Source organism: Opisthocomus hoazin, chromosome 21 (assembly GCF_030867145.1).
Source record: "Opisthocomus hoazin isolate bOpiHoa1 chromosome 21, bOpiHoa1.hap1, whole genome shotgun sequence".
Lineage (NCBI taxonomy): Eukaryota > Metazoa > Chordata > Aves > Opisthocomiformes > Opisthocomidae > Opisthocomus > Opisthocomus hoazin.
The window spans coordinates 12,913,262-12,938,807 of record NC_134434.1 but is presented as its reverse complement, the minus strand read 5'-3'; the positions used below and the strand labels follow the sequence as shown (position 1 = coordinate 12,938,807).

General features: G+C 39.8%; 1 protein-coding gene across 1 annotated transcript in view; it reads right to left on the bottom strand.

The window, feature by feature from the left end:
• Window positions 1-24,431, bottom strand: part of FOXK2 (forkhead box K2) — a 48,396-nt gene extending 23,965 nt beyond the window's left edge. The window contains exon 1 of the mRNA XM_075440865.1: window positions 23,897-24,431. Within this exon, the coding sequence (XP_075296980.1) occupies window positions 23,897-24,249 (353 nt within the window). The 5' untranslated portion in view covers window positions 24,250-24,431. The remainder of the gene's footprint in view (window positions 1-23,896) is intronic.
• Window positions 24,432-25,546: the final 1,115 nt, after the last annotated feature.

Below are 25,546 nucleotides of genomic sequence, written 5' to 3'. Positions count from 1 at the left end.
CTATAAACTATAAAAACAAATTAAAACTTGTCCAAAAGATTGTGTGGCTCTATCTTTGCCAAATTTCAAGTAGCTACTTCGAGTCCCAACAGAGCATACGTAACTCTAAAATACAATAGTTTCCTGTTTAAAAAACAGAAACAAAACGCTTGCAACAGGAAAGTAAAAACCAATCATCATTTCTTCTTCCTTCCAGATAACTGCATTTAACAATGGTTTCCTACTACCAAATATCCAAGCTCAAACTTTCATGGCAATAAATACCATTCAAAAACTTTTCATAAAGCATATGATTTACCATCACAGCTGAGCTGAAGTAGACAAACCAAAACCACTCTACCCTTTACTACCAAGTTAGCTAGTTACAGAGGGAGGTGCCTGGCATCTCACCCTCAGCTGTAGGGCACTCGTGGGGATGCAAAAGTTCATACGGAAACACTGAAGTTACAAGAATATCATTCAGTGCTAAATAAAAAGTTACCAGCAAACTAAACACAACTGCTTAGAGCCAATCACACAGCACTTGGCATTTTACTATTCCTTACAAATAAAACAGTAGGGGGAAGTACAGTGAACAAGTGCTGTCATGATGTGTTTTGACGCAAGCATAATCATTAAAAAAGCACTTATGACTCACACACTACTTCAGTAACAAAAGACTTCATTTATTACCTCAGAGACCTGCATTCTATTGCAAAATTATGCCAAAACTCCCTAATCATCACCAAAAGAACAGCTACCCACAGAAGCATGCTGCACAGAAGAAAAGATTATCCTTGAATCAAGGAAGCAAAGTTTATTTTAGACAAGCTTTTCAAGGCAGAACTCTGCTTCCAAGAGCAGAACAGTCCTTTATTTCACACAGAAATCCATGACTAACTCAGGCCATCGAAGAATGACAAAAACCACTTCCTACCAACTCTGATTTTCAGTAGACAGAAGTGTTTAATTTCCCCCTTAAATCTGCCTGTCTGGTCAAAGAACAGACTTATTTTTCAGACTCCCCTCAGAAAGCTGTGGGCATTAACTAAATTTCACAATTACCTACCTAAAGATCTTTCATGTCCAAGGGCCATACTTCCTTCAATTGGGTGATACTGCTGGGCTAGGTATCTCAGAAATCAAGATTTTATAATATATTGCGAGATCAGTTCTTTAACCCGCTGTACTCTGCAGAATGTTTGTTCAAACCAGTTTTCAGTTTTTCCGCTATTTGCAAATCCTTAAACTTTTCTAGTGAAGGTGCAGACCCTCTAGAAATCTTATGTGCATGGACTGCTCCACAGCATACACAAACTTACTTTCCTTAATCACTTGTGTGGGCACTCAAGAACCAATCCAAAGACTCCGAAAGGCCACAAAGTAAAGCAACTATTTAATCCACAACAAACACATCATTATTGGAAAATATTCTTCAAGAAGCACTCCTCCTGAGCTACTTTTCTGAGGTCATGCCAAGTTCTCAAATCATGGGCTGTTGTAAGGGGCAGCAGGAAAGTGCAGAAGAACCAAAATGAATAAAAAATAACAGACATGATTTAACAAGTCAGATAGTCATGCAAGTGGAAATCTGTCCAGGAGTTAAAAAATAGGCTAAATAAGTCTTCATCAGAATACATGTTAACTATTGTCACTGTACTGGTGAACAACACTACAGAGAAGGAAACAGTGTAGCAAGCATGAAGCATGGGATTAACTTCTCCAAGCATAAACCTGTACCTGGGTTAGTCATTTGTCTCTACAGTGAGTGAAAATTAACAGACACGTAATGGTGTACATCCCACAGAAAGGGAAAGCCCACACTGGTTTGGAGAAATCGAGTCTAGGGATGCCTGTTTTTCACTAAATTTAAAGGGAGTCCAGGTGCAGACACACACATACACTTTCACTCACACACATCCCCAGTATTAAGCAAAATGAAAGCCACCCTGAACAACACCCAGTAACGAAACATATAAGCCAAGATTCCTGAAGCATAGGTACCCACCAGGCTCTTAGGAATAAAAGGTTGATCTTGGGGATGGTTTCATGCGATAAAGCAATGTAACAGCTCAAGCACTGCCAAATGGCGAATGCTCTTCCCCACCTCTTGTACCAGTTCTATTTCTAGCCACACAATTACTCCCCTTACCTGCTACCAGGAGCCGCTCCTATCTCCAGCTAATTTACTAACCCAGCAGAAGACTCCTCTAGATGAATATAGAAGTTTGCTGATGCTTTAGTAACTTCAGGTCATCTCACAGTCTCACCTCTCTTCAAAAAGGTAAAGTAAAAGCATCATGACACCTTAATTTAAAAGCCTTATGGTACTTACTGCGTAAGAAAACATTTCATTATGCAACTGTTCTAATCATTCTCTTTGAAAAGTTGAAATTTGAACTTCTACAGAAAAGTAAGCTTCCAGAAGTTGCTAGTCATAAAAGGAAGTGCAGAACTCTGTTTGTAAACAAGCGTGCATATTCAATGCTTTTCAACAGAATAAAGTTTGGTTAACTTGGGACCTTTTAGCTTGACCAAATAAGTCAGTATTTTGACTGCAGATACTGTTAACAGAATGGATTACGACCACTTAAGTCAAGAATTCCTCACAAAATTTCTACCACTCTAAAGATGTAAATGTACCAGAAACTACACTAGGAATAAAACTTGTTGGCGTAATGGCAATTATGTATCACGTATTAGTAAATAACTAAGAAATTTACATGTTCCCGTATATTTTCAAGGTCTCAACTATAATTGAATAAACACACTGCTCTGCATTTCTGTAACGTCTTTCATCAGAAAGCACTGAAGTATCGAACACACATCAGCATAACAGATTAGATACAGTGTTCTTTCAGTCCCAGGCACACAAAGTTTAAGGGTAGTAGCATTCACGCAGGAACAGTGTATGTAAGAAAGTCTGGAGCACTGGCAAAACCAGAATCAATAGTCCTCAAAAACAGGGAGAGGGGAGGCAAGTGGGAAAGGGAGAGAACCAGGGTGTCTGCACTGCAGACAAGGTTAAGTCACTTCAAACCTCAAGGAATCAATTTTAAAAGGCAAAGCATAGCTCTTGATAAAAAGTGCTAGAAAAGAGCACTGAAATTTCATCATCTCCCCTGCCTCTGCCCACGAAGTATTATCCCCATTTTTAAAAACAGATTAAACAGATTTGTGACTTGGCCAAGCCATTCTGGCAAGTGTGCAACAGTGCTGAAAACAGAACATATTTTTCCCCCAACACCCAATCTTTGTTTAAACCACTGGATCACCCCCCTTAAGTCTGTCTCCTACAACCGCTTTAAAAGGAAGAACACCAGGTAAACACACATATTCAGTACACAGGAGATTATTTAATTAAATCAGATTGAGGTATTTCAATCGGTTTGTTGCATAGGAGCAACTGCTTAAAGAGCAAAAAAGTAGCTACTGTGAAGCCTACACGGCAAAAAGCAAAACCTGCACATCATCTTAAGCAATATATCATGTCCACCCAAACAGAGCTAGAGGAATTTTCATTTCACTAGTCCTTTACCATTACACCATGAAAACTGCACATTAAATGCCTATATTCTAATCAAAATCTATACAGTTACATACTGAAGAATTTGAAGATGTCAAGCTACCCAGACGTTTCTTCTTTATCTGTTAGAAGCAGGATTTTTTTTCCATTACCAAACAGAAAAAAAAAACAGCAGTATTTCAAGTAATTAAAGAAAAAGGGGGGCAGAAAAAAGCTAAAACTTGTATCCTAAATATCGAAAAATATCTGGGGGAAAAGGACTTCTGACTTGCTTTCCTTTGCATAAGCTTTAGTAATGAACAAGAGGTCCTCATTCAAGATGATGAATAGTTGTCAAGCTACTAGAACTGTTACTCATTCATGTCTCTTACTTCTAACAGCGAAGCACAACATGCAAATGTCCCAGCAACACACAGCTGGAGGTGCTGAAAAGTAAAAGTCCTACCCATTTGCAATACTGAAGGACTTGAATTTTGTTTATCTATGTTATATCTGCTATTTTTAACTAACCATACTCCTACCCTGCCCCACAACCAATGCAATGAAATTGCAAAAACTTTCACTGACAAAAAAAAAGTCAGATTACTATTTTTTTTTTTGCAATAACTGAGCTGTTTTGGACAGGGAAGTATATGGCAAGTAGCACCTTCACTTTTCATTTCTTGTCCTATTTAAACAAAGAGCACTGCTGTACACTATTGAAATGTTTCACTTTGACTGCATTGCTACAGACAGGCGGCAGAGTTCACAATACCTGGATCGATCCCACACAACAAAGAATACTCTATGGGAGGGTAACTACAAAAAGTATATGGTTTGGTTGTGTAAACCAAACCCAATCTGAGGTTTTCTTGCACTAAAACAAGCATGTCTTGAGAGGGGCTTCTTTTGGTTTACTTCAAATTCCAGACCTTTTTTAATTATTATTCTGCGATTTTGCTTTCCCAGACCATTAAATTTTCTAAAAACACAGATGGAAAAAAAACGATCCCAGTAAATAATGCACTATTTCACTACGCATCACTCTGCTTTAAACTCTGGTCCTTCTTTGAGCTATGTTAGAGCCAAACCAGCTCTGTAGGTATTAACTGACAAAATAATAGTTAGTCTTCCAGAACAAAAATAAATGTTGAGTCCAGTCTTCTCTTCCTCTTGTGCAGCCAAACTGACATAGTTAAGTTTATAAAATGCTTTGAAATGCTGGGAAAAAAAGCAAGCTGCAATCAGTTCCAAAGAGGTTCTCAGTACAGCTACACAGAGGAACATCCTGCTCAACTGCTCGAACAATTAAACTTCCCTCGAAGAGCAGAAATTTGCAAAGCCTTCCTAGATAGATAGATAGACAGACAGATAGAGTAACATGTCCTCCTTTCACACCCCTCAAAAGCAAAGTGATTGTTCAAGTCAGGCTTCCCCAGCTTATCAACCGAGCATCATTCTTCCCCGAATGGGGCTGTCAAAACTGTCACATAAAAAAACCTCCAAATTATCAATTAAAAATTCCCCACATAAAATCACAGGTTGGAAAAGCATATCTATCTGCTGGACCTTCCCTATATCAGATGACCATTTGCTGTTGCCATCTCATTTCTGTCATGCACAAATATTGATTGCTATAAAATAATAAATTTCTGTAGCAAAATTTGAATATAGGATTGCATATTTAAGAACAATTTCATCAGTCATGTGATCTCTTCAAAATTCCACTGCAGAATCCACTTGTACGGAAAAACTGAAAAGGTGCAAATGAGTTCCATGCATACACTACTGCATAAAAAAAGAACAGCAAACACTAATTTTCGCAGTACTTAAATTAACATGTTTCAATTTAGACTTGAAAACCAACTAATATTTGACAGATTCAGATTTTCGCAAAGATATATTACATTGAAATGAAATGTTAATCCCCAGATACAGAAAGCATTTCCTAATTTCCACATGTGTAAGGCATTGTACCATACTTCCTTCAATAATGACAAAAAAACTTTTACCCTGCAAATATATTTTTTTTAAAATCCGTATGTTAGTACAGCAAGCACCGTAAAAAAATGTGGCATTTACCACAACGTCCAAGGTGACCCCTAAGTTAAAGTCATCATAAATACAGAAGTAGCAACAAATACTACTGCGTATTTGGAGCTCATTCCCCTAATTTTTTAACCCATACAACAAACTATTTCATGGCCTGAGGAATACTCCTCTGGAAAAGTAAAAGACTTTTTCTGGGTTCAAATTCTATTTAAAAAAAAAATCAAATCAAGAATGGAGAAGAGAAGAAAGGTTAAAATCTGAAGATCTAAGAGACATTTTAACAATTCTGGGGGGCATAACCATACCTTTATCCTGTACTCTAATAACATGTACACTTTTCCAGTATATAGAGAACAATGTAAAGGCTTTATATCAGAAAAGCTAAAAACTAAGATAACAGACACCTTAGATGATCAAAAACAATCTATATAAAACTTCCCCAAAAAAAGAAAGAATCAAGATTTTTTTCCCCCTCCCCCCACGTTACAAGTTTTTCATTAAATCTTAACTTCAATGCACAAGTTTGTCACGGTTTTTAGAAAGAGTCAAAAAGGTTCACCAGGTATTTTTAAAGTATCACATCACGAAGACCTTAAGAGTACTAATTAGTTCAGTTACGAAATTATATCTCATAATCAGTTTTGCTCCCTCTCCTGAGAAAGCAACCGTCAGTTTATATGAAAGTGTCACAAGAATCAGTGACTTTTCCATAAAAATTGTTAAGGCAATGAGACAGGACACCATCACCTGATGCAGAAAGTTTGAAACGCAATATGAAACCCTTAAACTCTTCGTCATTGCTGAAAAAACAAAACGCAAAGCTTAACAGAGACTACCAGAAACCACTTATCAAATATCTGTGTTCGAAGATATTTCAGAGGTGAAGTGCAAAATGAGGACCATCAATCTTATGAACATTTTGGAAACTACTAGAAATAGTACAAACACACTGCTTTTCCAGTCCAACTTCATTGTCCACAGTGGTTACCTTTTACTTTATTTTTTTCTTCTTCTGAGTTATGTGCATCTTTGACTCTGAACTTTTGCTCCTTGTAGGAGCGGTGTCCAGAAACATTATGTAGGTCTTTTGCCTGTGGAGTACGAGGCCAGGGCCTTCTCTGCTAAGTGTATGGCTTGTCAGGCTCAGTCAGCATGCTGACTCCAGTCACTAATGCAGCACCAACTAACCCAGCAGAACAAAATTTTTAAGAGGAAAGTGGTATTCTCTGCAGCTAGTGAGAGAACCGGCTAACAAGGGACCTAGCAGTGCCAGAGCCAGTGTAAGGGGGCGGCTGGACTCTGAGCCAGGATCAGGAATTAGAAAGAATGCCTTAAACCTTTCAAGAGCAGGGAACCTTTAGATCAGCTCAAATGCTGATAAAACTGCTATGTAAGATACTGTGAAGACACTTTTATCAACCTTATTAATTTCTTCCCATCTGGTAATGGAAAAAACTGCACTTCTGACTTGACAGAAAACTAATCCTGAGCCTGCCTCTCTCCTCCTCTTCTAAAGGATTGTTTTTCAGGCCTAACAGTAAACTAATCTGACTTGAGTACACAATGTGAACACCAGAGCTAACAGACAGGACAGAACAGGACGGTTCTTCATGCTCTAACTCCCAATTCCCTTGTTTTAACTAACCTTGAAACCAAAGAGTTACAGTTTATCTTCACAGCCCGATTTTTACATACAGGCATGCTTAAAACAAGGAGATGAAAGTGCTGTTCATGTTTTAGTAAAACTGTACTACTGTACAAATCTAATGTGAAGATTAAAAAAAAAAAATCTCTTTTAAGAACAGGAACAATGAGAAAGATACTTTCAATTACTGCAAATGCTTTGAAAATAAAGTTACCAAATACTTAACATGAGAAGCAGAAGTCTTCTGTAACAGTGTATCCTTTAACTCAATACACTATCTCAGGAGAAAACTGAATTTAAAGAGAATAATCTATATAAAGAAGCATGCAATGTTAAACCTGTTACCTACAGCACACACAAATAATTCTGAGATGATGCATTCTGAAAAGCTCATCAAGTCAAATTAATTTTGTGTCAAGCCTGACCCCAACAGGTAATACTCCCTAAAATGTTACAAAACGCACTGCAAAGATGCAATATATTTGTATGTCCACTAAAATTTTATTTACTGCTGTTCCCCAGTACTCCCCAGACTGTCAGTCTGCGTCAGTGCTCACTCGGATGTTTTGTACCAGAATTCACAGCACAAGCTTGCTGCAAGTGAAGAGGCACAAGCAGTCTGTGAGTTTGAGCTGTCATCAAAAATGGTTTTAAAGATCAGAACAGGCCTATGGAGTGTATGCTTAACACCATTGATCTAACCAAAGATGACAAGGGGTGAGGCAAAAAACCTGCCATTTCACAAATGTTAAACATAAAGGTAAAAAATTTACACAAAGAAGAGGTATCACAGCTAACTAATGAATACGTACCAAGTCCCAAAAGATTTAGTAGAAGGCCATTTTATCTCTCAGGTTGTAAACAATCAGACTAGTCTCCACAGTTTCAATGACACTACCACACAAGATACCAAGGACCATCTTCTGAAAGAGCTAGCACAAAAGGACGGGGGGTAAACGCAGCAGAAAAAAAATTAGAAATACAGAATCAATAGCAACAGTAGAAAAGAAGGGGGGGAAAAAAAACAAAACAAACAAAAGACTCAGTGCTTGACACTGACAGAGGGGAAAAAACTCCCAAACATAAACAGCTTGGAACACATACTAAATCATTCATGGCCTGTGCTGAAGAGGAGGCATGTGCTGGTCATATGTTCAGCGTATGTTATTGGCACCATTCACCAGCATGTGCCATGTTGTAATAGCTTAAACATTTAAATTTGAAATGCGCTGCCTTCAGGGATGACATGATCTGGGCAGCCCTGACGAAACACACACCACTCAAAGTGAATACATGCTAATTTTGGCTTGCAGGTTATTTCTGCATACTCCAAACAATGCTTTGCTTGGCACCAACTCATTTGAAAAGCTTGTATCAAATATAGCCAGTCATAGTGTGAAGCAATTTTTAAATCCAGTAGACTCAGTTTATGTAAGATCATATACAAGGACTATTGCAGTATCTGCCATTCTTAGAGGCAGCTTTATGCTCAGATCCATGCTACGGATCATACGTGCATGCGCTTACGGCAACACTCTTCGAAGTTGTGCACAACTTTATGCATTCACAGTCCTAAACATAGCAATATATGCTATGATGCAGCCCATTGCCCACCTGACCATTAAATGCAATGGTGTAGTCTTAAGACTTCAAAACATAGGTGAAAACACAAACTCAGTTGAAGTTCAAATATGCAATTTCAAAAAGCTGCTTTCTGTAACAGCCAGCTCTGCCTCCACACTCCACAGTCACTTCCACTTCTGTGAAAGTTATACCAAGAAAGTTGCTTCTAGTGCTGACATGCAAATCATTTGAGAAAGGATTATCCCTCACTACTGTATGCTAATTTCTGACCATATCAACCCCTTCTGCATTCAAACCAGTGGCTATGATTAGATCTATTTACTTCCTTTTAAATACCCATCCTGTAGTATTTTAATTTGAAAACCCCCAGAGCAATTTTTCTTTCCTTTGTATTTTTCTATTAAATCATTACCTGCACAAGTCAAATCCTGTCTCCATTTAGAACATCTTTAAGAGGGTTATTCTAATGACTTAAAGAAGGTGTGAACCATCACAATACAAGTATCTAAGAACCTTTCAGACTTAGAAATAAAAGTCTCCTTCACTCAGCGAAGAACTTTATCAGCCCAACTTCTTGCTCTCTCTGTATCAGACACTGTCAGTATGTTCTCAGTCAGCGATTTATTTACCACAAAACGTCCCTATAAAAACACAGGGCAGTCATATATATTCTTTTCTTCAAATTTCTTGGGGAAAGTTTGAACAAGCAGCTACCGCAAAGACAAAACAGTCCTAAGTAGGACAAAATTGCATTAGTGTAACACATCCAGTAACCAACACTTCCTTAATCAGAGCCCAGGGATCTCCAAGTTGAAATGCAATGTCACTGCAACAGGCACCCAACCCCCCTGGTACTTACCTATATTTGTCTGAAAGTAATTAACACTAAACTACTCAGACCTTCAAGATAAGAAATCTAACTGGAAGAACAAGAAAGCCACCTAACCCTACTAATATCAAATGCTGTTGCACAAAGAAAAAGTTGCAGACACAATAGTTTACCTTGGAGATACCGCACGTAAACACACTCCAGTACAAGAATGGAATCCAAGTATGTATTAGGAAAGTTACTAAAAACACATCCTGTCTTCCCAAGTCTCCCCAGACAAACAGAGACTTGGGCAACACACGTCCATGTTGCCATCTCCCATGTCTATTTCCACAACTGCAGGGTTTTTTTCTTAACTTCAAAAAGTGTAGAAAAGCCTAATTTTTACAACCAACGTTTCTGATTAAACTACTAAATTTGATTCCTCAAATACCTCCCTTGGTCTCTTCTCCCTGTCCACGATCCTATTATTTCTCCAAGAAGTCAAAATCACACTCTTACACTATGGTTACTTTGTAATTCTATATAACCACGCTTTCACGCTTTTCAGATGAAGTTCAACTATTTTATGACACACTACTCAGCTACATTCCAGCTAACACAAAGAACACGCATACACAAATGAGAGTAATGTTTTCTTCAAAAACGTAAGTGAAGTTCTCTTCAGCTACTACTAAGCCAAAGTAACTTTAGAACATTAACTCCAAACTGAAAACTTTTATAGAATTTTCTTTTATCCTTACGATTGAGGGCTGAATTATTTACATTCACATACTTTTTTTTTTTTTTTTTGGCATGGTTTGCATGCCTCTTTTCTTTAAAGGCTTAAGAACAGTCATTTTGCTGATAACCTTAGATAATCGTGAATAACCTCACATAAGAATCTTGGGTACTTACTAGCCCACAGCAGACCAAACTTATTTATAGCTAAGTAGCAAGCTGGGGTTAGTGATCTCTTCCAGGCTCAACAATCTTCCAACCTCAGAACCACCACACCATAAAACAAGCAGGGTTATTTCACTACTGACAGAAAAGTAAACATTTGTGTACTAGGGTGTGCTTGCAGATGATTGCTCCAGCTGCCTGTACTGCAGCAGACAGTAAAAGCTATTCACAACAGGCCAAAACTCATGAAGGCAATTTAAAATCTCGATCACAAATTGCTGTCAGAATTTAACTTGCATCTTTAAAACAGAGGCAGGTGGAAGGATCTGAATTCTTCTCCCAACTGTGAATGAGGTTTCCCATTTCATTTTCAGGTAAGTTTCTTTAACATTTAATTACCGACTTTTTTTTATATCTGAAATAGGTAATATTCCCTATGTCCTATGATGCAGTTAAGGAAAAATGGCTATATTAGAAAACAGCATCTCACCCCACAGAAAACAGCTAAGAAAATTAAATTTTTTTAAAGTTCTAACAGAATTTCGGCAGAACCTCAGTTCTAATGAAGAAAGTTTTGTTACATAAAGCCTGGACATTCACAGAATTGGATATTCAAGCAAAGACAACACGTAAAAATGAAACACTTCCAGAAAAGCCTGTTTTGTTGTCAGCTTGCTGCTCGCTGTTCCCTCCATCTCACCCCATTCCTCTGCTTAACCCCTCGCAAGAAGTTGTACAGCTCAATCAGCTCACAGGAACTTCTGAAGTCACTCTGTGTATTCTGCTCTAACAGCAGCACTCCTCCCAGGCCAGCAGTCTTTCAGGAGAGAAGAAAAAAGAGAAGGGATGCAGCTAGTCGAGAACTAAGTAATGAAACAGGCAAGAAATGCTACAGCTTTGTACCCTTCACTGCAGAAGGTTATTTTGTCTTGCCAGGGTTCACAAGGTATTTGCGCACTGTTAAACGGTTCTGGAATTTGCTGATAATACAGACTAGCTGCATTTCTCAGCTTTATGGACAGACCAATACCAGGAAAAGGTTTTAAAAACAAAGGCATGAATGTCAATTCAAGAGGATAAACAACTGAAGTTCTACTGTGGTTTTTACCTATTGCATCTCTTTCCTGTGTTGCTTAATGTGCCTGTCATCTGAACATTTCAACTGACATACACATTTGCGGTTTCCAGGTCCAAAAATGTTTGTAGCGATTATCAATATCTAGAAAGCTGAATGAATAATACTACAATAAACCACAAACTGTGGAGCCCACCCTAAACTCAGAATTCAGTTCTGCATTCATTTCAGAACCCACATTCATAGCAGAGGGTAACCACCTTAAACTACTGCATTTGTTCTTCAACTCAGTGATGTAGCTACAGAATTGCTGCCAGGAAAAAGACTGTACTCTAACTCTTCATAGTATCATTGGAAGTCGGACTGCATGAGGATGAATTTCATCATTCTGTGAGAATCTTCTTACACAATCTAGTCATTTTAATAGTTACTTAAGAATAGATTGCACACTCTTCAAAGCAAAGTTTTTATATAATTTTAACAGTGTAACAGTTCACCGTTTAGCTTGTAACTCCTAATGCTACTAAAAAGCGAAGACGCTTAGTAAGATGAAAGTGCAGAAAGAACGAAAGCCATCAACCCCCTCCTCCCGACAAAACGTCCTGGGTCAGATCTCCACACACACACAAAGTGCTTCAGTTGGTGACCCCAAAACAAGTGTATCAACCGATGACCAGATCAGGCAGAATACCTAGTAGAAATCTTATCTGAACCTAACCCAGCCACACCCAGAATATTCACACATGTAAGGAAAGGAAATAACTTGCTTGCTTTAACACATCTTTGCTTAATACGTTCTTTAATGCTTGCATCTGTGGAAGTTATAAACAGGATTTTGATTGATGATAGTTTATGTACTTCACTCCTACTAACTTGTGTCAGCATCCAAGTCCACTGAATATTGCACTCGAAATGAAGGGCATTTTTTGTCATAATCTGATCCTCCTCCAAATGATTGCTTTTCTTAAATTTTTCACCTCATGCCCTCTGAAGGAAGCTTCAGACTGACAGCAAGAAGACAGCTATATCAGAACAGGGAGAAAATGCGCAGCTACTTTCAAGCCTCCTACCTAAGCAGTTTTGAAAGGCTGGATCAACTAAACTTGTCTCTTGACTACTCACACGTTTGCCTTAAGTGGCAGCCTGGTTTTACTATGCCACATAAAGAAGGCAAAGAAAAAGCTTCAGCAGATTCACTTATTTCCTGAAGAAATACTAAGGATATACACCACCCCTGCAAAAAGGACATGTAAGAAACAGAAATGTTTTTACAATTTTATTCAAAATAATCTTCTCTTCCAGACAAATGACAGAATGCTGCACAAACTCTAGCCAGTCACTATTACAGGTAGAGAAGCCTACTTTTCTGAGATAAAAGGGCTGGGGGGCACAGGGGGACACTACGACAAACAAGAACAACACAGAAAATTTTTTAAAAGGGCCATCTACCTCCACTGTACCCTTAATGTTCAGTTTTATCTCGAGCTTGTGACTACAATATACTTGAACCATCAACTGGACTAATGACCTAGGGAGCAAAGTCTACCTTTCACAGCAGGACATACAATGATTTAGGGTATGGAATTAACTCTGTCCTCTGCTATGAGATGATCTACAGCCAAGGAACACGAACCCCTTTTTCTCTAGCCATTTTCTCTGTGTATTCACATTCATGCAGAGACAAAAAAAAAAAAAGGGGGCCAGAAAGCACATATTAACCAAAGGTATGACAATGGAGTCATCTCAGCATCCACTCTCCCTATATTTACTTTTTAAAAAATTATTTTTTAATTTAAAACAAATTCTTAGCATTATTAAAAGCATGCTGTCTCAAGAGCTTTCAGGATTTAAACATTTTTATATCACGTTGCAAGTGCTTTCTTAATACATCAAATTGTTTTTGGTCTTCTACTGTTTTGGATCTTTCCTTTCCCTTCCATTTTTATTTCATAGAGCATAACAGCTCTTATAACTGCAATTCCTTAATGTATGATTCCACAAGACACAGCAAGCCGACTGTTGCCGAAAGTCTGTGCAGGCCCACCACATACTCCGTGCCAGTTCCACTGCTTGCCAGACCTCTCGGTGAGCCACTTCAATGCTACAGAAAACCACCCAAAAAAAAGCAAAAAAATCAGACATCAGTGGCTTATGAAACATCTGACAAGCTTCAAGGCCAGCACAACCTGCTGTCAGGAGCACTGCAGAAAACAAGACCTTCCCCTCCCATGCTCCATTTCAGCAGCAGTGAAACACTTAGATGCTAATGAAAGCACAGCCTGTGCTTCTAAAAAGTGAGATCCCAGATTCTTCTGAATAAGACTTAAGAAGACTATTTAAATATTTTAATATTTAAAATATTCCATTTTAATATTTCTTAATTATTAACATTTGTCTTAGTTCCTAATATTTCTTAATTCTTCTACAAAAATTTTAGTATTTCCCAAAATAAAGTTAGAGCCCCTTACATTCTGTAATAACAATTATATTACTTCTCAGTCTCAACTCTCAAACTTGAGGTGATTTTCAACGTTTTCCCATCTTTTTTCAAGCCTTCCAGCAAATGTTTTCACTTCTCCTTGCATAACTACAAACCCCGCTAATACCCTGTTCATATCCTAAAGCAAAACACATTGCCCTATGTCCTCATCTTTCCCACGTAGTGACTGCATTCTCCTCTTCCATTTCTCTTATCTGTATATGGCATGATACTAAAATCATCCTCTTTACCATTGTTCTTACAGTTTTTTTGCTTACCTAAATAATCGGCTTGTTCTAGTTCAAATCTGAACTTATCCCCACACAGAATTTTGCATGAGTACATTCACACTTCTCTTGTCTAAGTCTTACTCTTCTTAACCTTATTAAGTCTCTATCTCCCCTCACTGTTCCACAGGCGTTCTTCACCCATCTACAAACACCAGAAGACAGCAGTATCACTGAAGGAGGGAAAGTATTTTCTTTAAGAGAAAGCTTCCATCATTTATACTTTCCAACTACTTCCCTTATGCATTTGCTGCACTGATACTGTAACCATCAAGTCTGTCTGCTACTAAAGAATATAAACTGTGTGTATATGCCTTGTCTGCTCAAATTATATTCTGCCTAGAACACCTCAAATAGGCACACAGGACAATACAATGTGATGAAAGATATTTTTCACATATTCTCAGTCTTAAAAAAAAACAAAAAAACCCACCATCACAACAAAAAAATCCCACAGAAACAGATAATTATGTGTCTGTATCTTCATGAATAAATCAGCCTTCTACCTTACATGTAGTGCAACAATGTATCATATACTGTGCTAAGACACTAACATTTCACATACACATTTTTTGAGGAAATTGATGCTTCAATGGAAGTGAAACTATTTTTTCCCAGCTGTGACAGGAAAAAAACGAAGAAAAAAAAGGAAAAAGTAAGGAAATGGGTAAGGAAATCACCTGCTACCCTACTGCAATGTCAGTAAAAATCAGAATTTAAAAGCAACTTCTATCAGCACATTAATACCATCTCTAAACCAAAAACACACATTCATCTTCATCTCTAAGTGATTTTGAAAACCTGAATTTAATTTCAGTACAAGGTGTAAACACTTTTTCTATATGACATGCTAACCTGACTTCTTACCAACATGAGAACTAAGAGGCTTATGCCTCATGAGGTATCTCTAAGACTTATTTGAAGAAGAATGATTCTCAAAGAATCACTGTATATTATAAGAAAATTATCTCTGAAACTTCATGGTGTACCAATATGAGGACTAAGATGATAATGAACAAAAGCATCAAAATCATTTGCATGCAAGAACACTGCTGGCAAGTGTAAATAAATAAATGCTCAACTAGATGTCTGGTGCTTTAGAAGCAATTTTAATTAAAAACCAAGCCAAGCACTGACTTCTTGTTAAAACATTTAATGAAAAGGTCTCTTGCCATAACCCAATGGGAGTTTACTAAAAAAGTACTTGCAGAGGAAAAGGAGGCTGAAAAGCTAAGAAGTTTCACCTACTTGTATTTCTTCTAGCCATGAAATTTCATGCAACCATACCTATACTGCACCTAATCACCAGGTCTGACTACAGCAAGGTTTATTTTTTGTTTTAAACCACCTTTTCCAAAAAGGTATCTATTTTTGATCAGCAGAAGATGGTGAAATGGAGGTACCACCATTCTTCTTCGTAAGCTGTTCCAATGCTGCTAAAAATATGTGCTTAGTTCAAACCTTGAGAGCTGTGCTCACAGGCTCTGGGTTTTTATACCTGTGCGTGATGCATTAGCAAGCCTTTCAGTACCCTAATTTATCCCCATAAAAGAAGCCAGCCATCTTGCACTCCTTTTTGATAAGACAAACATATGGAACTCCTTGAGTGCCTCACTATTTGGGATTTCCTCCAGCCTTCAAATCTTTTTAGCAATCACCCCCTCAAAACTCTTGCACCTTTGCAAGATTTAACATAAATTTTGATTCTAGAACCACATGAAGTTCCAGAACCTTTTGGTACTCCCTGACACAGCTCCTGTATTTCCACACAATCATCACAGCCCTCTGCTTTGACACATCATCTCAGTGCAGGCATCTAACAATTTCTCTACAGTCACGACCCTCAAACGCACTCTACTTCTATTCAGAACAGTCTCCTACCCTGTACATCTGGCCTGCATACCTCATGAAATGCCTTTTTTTTTTTTAAATATGTATTGACCAAGTCCATTTTTTGTCCTCTTTATTTGTGAGGAGAATGTTTACCAATATAGATATCATCTGTACATATTTATTAGCAATTGCATTTACTTGAGATCACCAACAGTATCAAGTAGCAATATAAAGTAATGATGAGGTATTTTTTTCATTATTTAGCGCTAAGCAGTACATCAAGCTAAGCAGCCTGTGTATTCCCAAAATTCTGCTGCTGGAAACACAGATAATATTTTTTTCAATATGGGGTTGTAGTTACATGAAGCATTTTCTAGTTAACACTTCTCCATCCCTGGAGATACTGAAAATTCAAATGGACAAGGTGCTGAGCAGTCTGATCTAACGTTGAAGTAATTTCTGCTTTTAGTAGGAGTTTGGCTGGAGGTCTCTTCCATAATTCTTAATGTAAAACCTGAAATTAACACTGAATTAAAATTCATTCCAGTCAACTCTACAGTCATTTTGTTACGCTTCATAAAGCTATGATAATGACATGTCGCTGGCTTTTTTACTTTACAGCTCTGATTCTACAAATGCTCATTCCACCTTGCTCAAGTCGACAGGAAGGTTTCGAGTTTAGCATGGACATAACTGTTTGTTAATCTGCTCATGTTTTGCATTTTATTTGGCACATGTGGACAAACAAAAATGTGATATGTTTATATAAATATTAAGACATTCTGAAATTTTCAATATTGAAAATTTTACTCCCACAAATACTCAATTGTATGGCATACATGAAGATGATGTTTTATAAAAGTTTATGATTCACATTACTAATGAGAAAGAACAGCACAGAAAGAACAGCACAGAAGCACATGCAGTAGCTGCAACAGAAACAAGCAAACAAATGCGAATAAACAAAGACCAAAAACATGTATAGACCTTCTTTAGCCCTGTAAAACATGATGTACTACAAAATAACAAAGATTTGCACCAGCTCTTCAAGTAACCTACCAAAGCCTCAGCACCCTTCTGTGATACAACAGTAAGAATGAAATCTGAACTGAAGAATATAACATTTATTTTCTATGCCATCCAATGTGGAATAGCTGCAGAATAAATATTGTTCCTCCCCTCTGACTGCTTTATCTAGGTCAAAAAACTCCTTAAAGGCAGGAAGTCACGGGAAACAAATGTCACTACACATCAACTTTTTATCATGAAAACAGGCAAGACAGTAGATAAAACTACCACCTTCCCAATCTTTCAGTATGATGTTCCATGAAAGACACCAGCTTATCAGTAAACACAACTGTTGTGAAAACTCATCATCGGGTACAAAAGAGATGGCCTCACACTACCACATGACAAATTTGTAATTTTCTTTGAAAATATATTTTTTCCCAGTGTTTTACACAATGCAATGGGACTTGAGAGGTCTTGAAGGCACTGCTGTATTTACTGAAAAATACAGTAAATCAGATGCACAATTATCTTATTTTAAATAGATTAGGCATGACTATGTGAAAAAGTCTTTTGCTCTGTGCATAAGAATTGCACATGCTCAAAAAAAAACCAACACCACGACCAACAAACACTAAAACCAACAGCAGAATTCCTCCACAGCAGAATTATTCTCTAAAACACACCAAGCTTCAGGAAGGACTAGTATTTACAAGACAATACCATTTCCTGATTATAAGCAAATTAATCACACACATTTATTTTGAAAAGCAAGGGTGAAAGATGAACATTTTTTTTATTAACTTGTTTAACTTACACTTCTCCGATAGCAGAAATTGTCTCTTCCTACCCAAACACAGTGCATTTCACAACCAAATACCAGTATTGTATTTTGATTTAATCAACGCAAAGCAACGAATGATTTAATTTACATATCTCTTACCTCATTATTATAACTGAAGGTAAGAATCTCAAAACTCTCTTTCAACTATAGATTCTTGGAACAGAGAGTTTTAATAGTGACTTTGCATCTTTAAACCAACACTAATCTTGCTTCTATCATAGAACTGGAATTTAACAGACGATAAAGAAACCATTAATTTTTAAGATGATTTCTCAGTTTACAGTATTTCATATAGCTACACAAAGAATGTACTTACTCCTATAGCTAACTGCAGATGAATGAGCACTTGTAAGATCAGTAAAACTGTAGAATCTGGTAAGGAAGTTTCATGTACGTATCAATCATATCAACAGAAAAAGCAAGGCAAGTGCAAATTAATCCAAATACAAAACTGTTTTAAGTATACTGTATTGGTATATGACAATTTGCAACACTGTTTCAGCAACAAAAAAAAAATTCACTCATAAGGTGTGCACAATTGAGAGGGAAATACGAAGAAAATGAGACGACAAACAACTGTAACAGAAATTATGACTATAGAAACTTCACGCTCATCTCTCTATTTTCATTTCAAATAATATGCACTCTACCTTCTTCCTCCCATGTTCCTTTTCAACCAGATCTGCTTATGTGACAATACTACTGCTAGTGAACCTGACATTTGCAAATCCTATTTTAAAGTAGACAAACAACCACCCATAAACATAGCCCAGTTAATCTTATTGGTCATTACGTATGGGACACAGAGTCTGCTAAAGAAAGTAAATAAAAGTTTCTGGAGTCTGATTCGTAAGCCACAGTCAAGGCCAACATTTCTTAGTTTTATGGTTAGAGGTAATTTTTAAGTAATTCAGTTTTAATACAACCAGTATGGAATTCCAACATACTTGTCTGAACACAAAACAATCATAAGGTCTCAAAAACATTTCAGCCAGCTGTCTTCCTTACAAGCAACTGTATCTATCAGAAGTGTTGTCAAGAAAAGGAAAAAGCAGGTGCCAATCCAGCCTGAGGTAATTTATCTATACTTACAAATATATTAATCGAAAAAAAGTGTTTTGTTTGATTTCTTAAAGTATCTTAATACTTCTATTCATAAAGAAAATCTTTAAAACAAAAACCATAAGCCAAAAAAACAAGCAAAGAACATTCTTCCTAACCTAGCGAGTAACATTACCTAAGGAGATGTTACGATCCATTCACCCCAACTGTTAAGCCAAACCTGAGTCGTTTCCAGTGAGAAATTTTCACTGAGCATGCTTGCAGCCACAGCTCTGACTCGTACAGCAATCACATCTTTGCATACGATTTCAGTAACTGCAACAAGATGATAGAAAAAAAGTGCACTGACATCTTAACAGGTTCTCTACAATCTGCTGTGCTATTTCCTTCTCTGGTAACACTGAACAGAATAAACTTTTCCAAGGAATTTACTCAGTGGATATACTTGATCCTTGTTCAGAATCTACTGGCTTTCGCTGGCAAGAAAGCTTCTACTACTTAAAAGGCAGTAATAACTCCTCTTTGTAGATCCAGACCACAAAGCCAAACTAAAAATATTGATTCGGCCCTCTGTACACTAGGAGGAAAAGCATGAGAACATACTGTCTCTTATTATACAAGAACTAAATTCAGTTGCATCAAATGAAATTACCAGGTATCAGGTTCAAAAAACTCATCAAAAAGAGGTATTTTTCCCAACATGGGCTCCAATTACATTGCAGAACTCAGTGCCCAAGGATGCTGTGGATACAAGATGTTTACAGGGTTTCAAAAAAAAAAAATTTTTTAAGAGAGAGAAAAAAATGGAAATAATAAATGGTTTGAACTCAAAAAAAAACCAAAAAAAAACCAAAACTCTGCCTTTGGGATCCAAAAGAATAAACAAGCGAAACACATCCATTTCTATGCTCCTGCCTAGGCACCTGCTACTGACTACTCTTGGAGGCAGGACTAGATGTATCTTTGGTATGAACTCAGAAATGCTGTTCCTATGTTAATGGTATCTTATGATTCACAAATCTATTTCCACAAAACCAAAAGTGATCACTGAAATACAAAATACATGGTTTTGTCAAAACGAACAAGACATTGTCTTCGAACAGTCAAGCTCAAAATGTCAGGGTCTTTGCGAATTCAAATGCTAATGTACAAAGCACATCCAACAAACCCAAAAATAAAAACAAAACAAAACTTCTTCAGAGCTAAGCTGTACCCAGAAGTCAGTCTGCTTTTTCCAGCTGTATCAGTTACATCTGTCTGGAACCCTGCCTCTACAAAAGCCATGTACAAGAGCTCTGTCAACAACTGCCACTGTGCCCAGCACAAACCTCAAAATTCGAATATTAATGTTGTTATTTACCTAGCAATATATCTTAACAATGCTTTCACTGAAGTCAGGGGAAATTTGACAAGCATCAAATGAAACCAATTAAAAAACAGGAACTTTATGAACTGGAGAGTGGTAGTCCATGCATCTTAAAGGCAAGTGTAAAAGACTAACCAAACTGCTTTGATTTGTGTGTGTTTAACAGGAGACTCTACAACCTTTTTCATCCCATGCCTCTGTTATGACAGAGACAGGAGAGCTAATTACTGGACATGAACAAAGAAATTGGTATTTTGCCCCAGCCCCCATTTTATTAATCTAACAAGATGACAGCTGGTTTGTACATACACAAGTAGGTACGAGTCTGTCAAGAACTAGAAAAACAAAAACATACTTCCCACTGCTATTACCTCCTGCTTGATAGCTTAAATATTTGAATTGTAAGCAAGGCTTCCAGGGAAGCATTAAAAATAGCTACCAGAACAGTTATCTTCATGCACAGTAATTCCACGTTTCATGGCATTTATATCTGTAGAAAGAAAGATGCCTTTATTATAGGTAAAGGTATACTCTAACATTAATAATTTAAATTCTCCAGATGTTAAAAATGAGTGTTTTACAGGAGACTACAAAGTTGTATTTCTGTTTTTCCCTTCCAAAAACAGGAAATTCAATAAGATTATTAATGCAATCATTTTTAAATGCTGTGCTGAAATTTTAAAAAGGCCAAGGACACTGGAATTACATACAATTACTAGTGACAATTAAATAAGTAAGACATTTCAAGTCTGTAACAATATTTTACTTGGAGTTATCTGTAAGTTCACTATTAATTACAAAAAGCAGAGATGGACACTCCATTCTTGTTTTCCAAGATCACTTAAAAACAAACAGAAGGAACAGGCCACCCTGATTTCTTTAAACTTCACCTGCCATTAAAAAAAGAAATCAAATGATTGTGTAGTCATAGGCAAAGCATATTCCTGGCAACATAGTAGGATTAAACAACAACAAAAATAGATCTAGTGATTACTTGAGCTGGAGGTTAGCAATCATCAATCTTGGAACTCACACCAAAACTACTTTCTTTCAAATTATGTTTCAACTGTTAATTAATGTTTACATTATACTGAAGGAACTAAGTTTGATTCTTAAAATCCAGGAGATCATCTTCAGTGTGACCAGTTAAACCTACAATGAAACTCAAGAACACAGCTACAAACAATATTAGTCATCATTAATTCACCGTAATGACTTGCTATAAGCAGATAACGCCTGCTTTGAACTTGCCTGAAGACTCCAGTGCTTAAAAAAAAAAAAAAAAGAAATCTTTGCAAATAATGAAACTACTATTTCGTTATACTATTTCCCTATAAAACTCCAGTAAGACTTTCCTTTTATAAACAGATTTATTTTTTTAAAAAAGCAGTAAGGCAGCATTTGATCTTAATCACCAATCTAGCTATGACCCTGTAGATTTTGCCTGCCCTTCAAGATACAACTCATCCCTACTATGCCTGTTGACTAAAGAAATCCTAGTTCACCCAGCTGAACACTGCTCCACTGTTTCCAGCCAGGACTGAAGGTATGCCACCTTTTATTTACAAGACTTCATGGAAGATCACACCTACATTTTGTAACCAGGAGGTAACTACTACAACCAGCTTACAGACCTTGAAACTGAAGGGTACTGGTGTGCAGTCTAAGAAATGGTGTAATCACTGAACAGTCAGTTTCAAGCAAATGCTAGTTTCTGTAACACCACCCACATAAACTCGTGAAGAAATTTTAACTGCACAGAAGTTTTCATCATCGTTCAATAAAAAAGTGACACACAAAAAATGCTTCAGAATTTCCTTTCTACTTAGAAAGTAACACTGATAGAAAGAACTAAAATAAATTACAAGTCAGTAATGACACGGACAGCATGAAGAAGCAGTACTTTTTTTTTTCCTGAGGTCTTCAGCATTTAACAGAATGCTACTGCCTAAATTACTCAAACTAATTCTAGACTGTTTGCAATCAACATACATAATGCACAATGACTTGCTTGCAATTAGTACATTATACCAAACTGCTTACAAAAAAAAAAACCAACAGTATTTGATGTATATTTCATAAATGTGTTAGATTAAAATATAGATTAACCACATGCCAAATGATTATTAATATTAAAAAGCAGAAAGCAAAAATAGAAGTTACAGTTAAAGGTCAAACAAGTCATCCAACTGTATTCATGATTATACAACTCTACACATACTGGCACTGTTAAACACTTTTAGAATGAGCATTTCCTGGAAAGCAGAAAGGTAAGACAATTCGATTTTCACAGAGGAACTGGGTGGGGAAACTAACATTAAGATGTCAAAGTGGAAAATATACGCCGTCAACGTCCTAAACACTGTTTAAAACCTTGCAAGGCATTAAGCCAGACTGTGTCACTGATGGCATGTGTTTTATAAAGGTAAAGCACTCATAACCTTTTAGGTATTTCTTACTCAAGGCATCTGAAATATACTAAACAAAAACACTTTCACTTTCCCTACATGTGAGTCCTCAAAACACAGATAACTTATTTACTGTCCAATGTATCCTTAAACGTAGTAGGTAGGCCTCGCACGCTCCCCTAGAAAATTATTTTGCAAAGACAGTTAATATTTGGTAATGGTAAAAGAATGTATTATAAAAAAATCTTCATACATTCGTTGTCCCGTAAGGAAACACATCTTAAAACACTAAGACTAGCAGAAGTACTTCACGTGTATGATTCAGTTTACCGATAAACGTCGCAATTAGACAGAAAGTGCCACTAAATCAGAAGGCAAACACAGGCACAAAACAATCTCTCTACGTTCTGCAAAAGCACCAAGGGTGTTACGAGATTTACTCAGCACTGATCTTAAATTCAGAAATCCCAGATATGTGGATAACCACTCGACCGGCTTCCTTTGAAGCACGTAAACAATACTCCAGGGTGTATCCGATTCCATTTGCTAATTACAATACCTCCAAGCACGGCTGCAGACGGATCTGCTCCCAAACTCACAACAGCCACTGCTACGTGCAAGACCCAGCACGGGAGGAGGGTGACCCTTTTTCAACCGCTCGCACCGGCACCGCCGGGGTCTCACGCTTCCCACCTGCGCCACCGGCTGCCGGAGGGGCCGGAGCGGGAGGCGGACATGCCGGCGGGGCCCGGACCCCCGGAGGAAGGGCACATCCGAGGGCAGGGGGCGGAGGCGCGGGTGCCCGGGTGGTGCCGGGGAGAAGGAGGCCTAGAGCACCGCCGGCGCGTGTCGCCAGGACGGGGTCGGTTCCCCGCCTGTCAGGCACCGTGTGCCAGCCAAGCGGCACCGGGGACAACCAGCGCGGAGGAGCAGCAGCACCACCCCCGCCGCGTCAGCCAGTCCTCCCGGGGAGCACGGGGCAGCCCGGCGCGGCCCGGCCCGGCGGGCCCCGGTGTGACGGGCGAGGACGGCAGGCCCGGCTCCGCGTTACTCACACTCGGGGCAGCTGCAGCGGCGGCGCCCCCCGCCTCTGGAACACGCCGTCCACGAAGACGCCGTTCTTGCCGAGGCAGCGCAGGTAGAAGTCCCCTCCGCCGCCGCCGGCGGCAACTGCGGGGTCCCCTTGAGGCGGAGGCGGCGGCCCGTCCGCGCCGGCCGGTGGCGGCGGCGGGGGAGCGGCGGTGAAGATCTCCAGGTGGCGCCGGGAGATGAAGCTGGAGTGGCCCATGCTCACGTCCACCGAGCCCTGCGACGAGTTGCGGCCGATGGTCACCGAGCGCTTCTTCATGAGGTACTCGAACTCCCGGCCCTCCAGCCGCGCCACGGCCGCCGCCGCCGCCGCCGCCATCTTAGCGAGCGAGGGAGCGGGCCGCCCTCCGCTGCGCCCCTCCGCCCGCACCGGCCCCGCAGCCGCAGCCGCCGCCAGACACAGGCAGGGAAGGGGACGCCGCTCAACCGAACCTGACGCAGTCCGCCGCTGCCTGATGGACGGCGGCGCCGGGCCAATGCGCGGCCCGCACGCCCATGGGGCTATGGCGGCGCGGCCAATGGCGAGCGGCGCCGAGGCCAGCGCCGCGCAGCACGTTCGAGTGTCGGGGCCCGAGAACACGGGAAAGGCCCGGAAAACGCGGAGCAGATCCGCGCGCGGGGGAGCGGAGCGACCGTCGTCCCCCCGGCGGCGGCGGGAGGAGGGCTGCGCCGGGCCCCGGCCCCTGCCGCGGGCGGGCGGCCCCAGGGAGCGGCGGGGCGGCCCCTGCCCGCCCGGCCGGAAGGCGAGGCGAGGCAGGGCAGGGCGGCGCGGAGCGTGCTGGCTCAGCCCGGCCTGCCATCTTCCTGTCCGTAGCCCCTTTCCTCTCCGGGACCGGGGCGGCGGCGGGGCCCGGGGCCTCTGGCACCTGCGGGAGGCCGGGCTGCCGCCACCCTGCTCGGGGCCCCTCTGTGCCCTGAGCCAGGCCGCCGGCAGCTCCCGGGGCCGTGCTGTTCCCCCGGCGGGTAGCGCCCCGCCGCCGGCAGGCACGGCCTGAGGCGCGGGGGGGTCATCAGCAGTAACAAACGCGAGCACCCGAGCAGGGCTGGAGGGGGGGCTGCCACCGGGACAGCGGCTTCTGACTCCTCACGCGTAGCCTCAAAAGACCACAGGGAAAAACAAAGCATGGGGTTGACACATCGGACGCACCTGACGGCCTGTTAAGGGTTAGGCGAAAGCTAGAGGTAACTCCCCGTCCTGGAGTTTTGTAACATCCAGGTAAAACAAGCGCAGTGCTTCAAATTTAAAACTTCCAGGTAAGTCAGCCTGTGTATTCGTGCTCAGCTTAGTCCTAGTTTTCTCCTAGGAACTAAGGCACAAACTGTAAGCAAACACAGGACAGGCCAGGGTTAGACCCCCAACTGCTGCAGCAGTCCGTCCCTCCACCCCGAGGGTCGCAGCACGGGGAGCAAAAAATGTCACAGGTAACAGCACGGGGAAACCTGACCAAGAACCTGCACCAGGGGCTTTGACCTCAAAATAATACCGGCTACCAAAAACACGACAATCATTGTGCTCGGTTTGCCAAACGCAGCATCTGCACTGATTTCCCCAAGCAAAGTCTTCCAGAGATGGGTGCGTGCTCCTCTGACCCTCGCAGGCCCCAGCACGCTGTCAG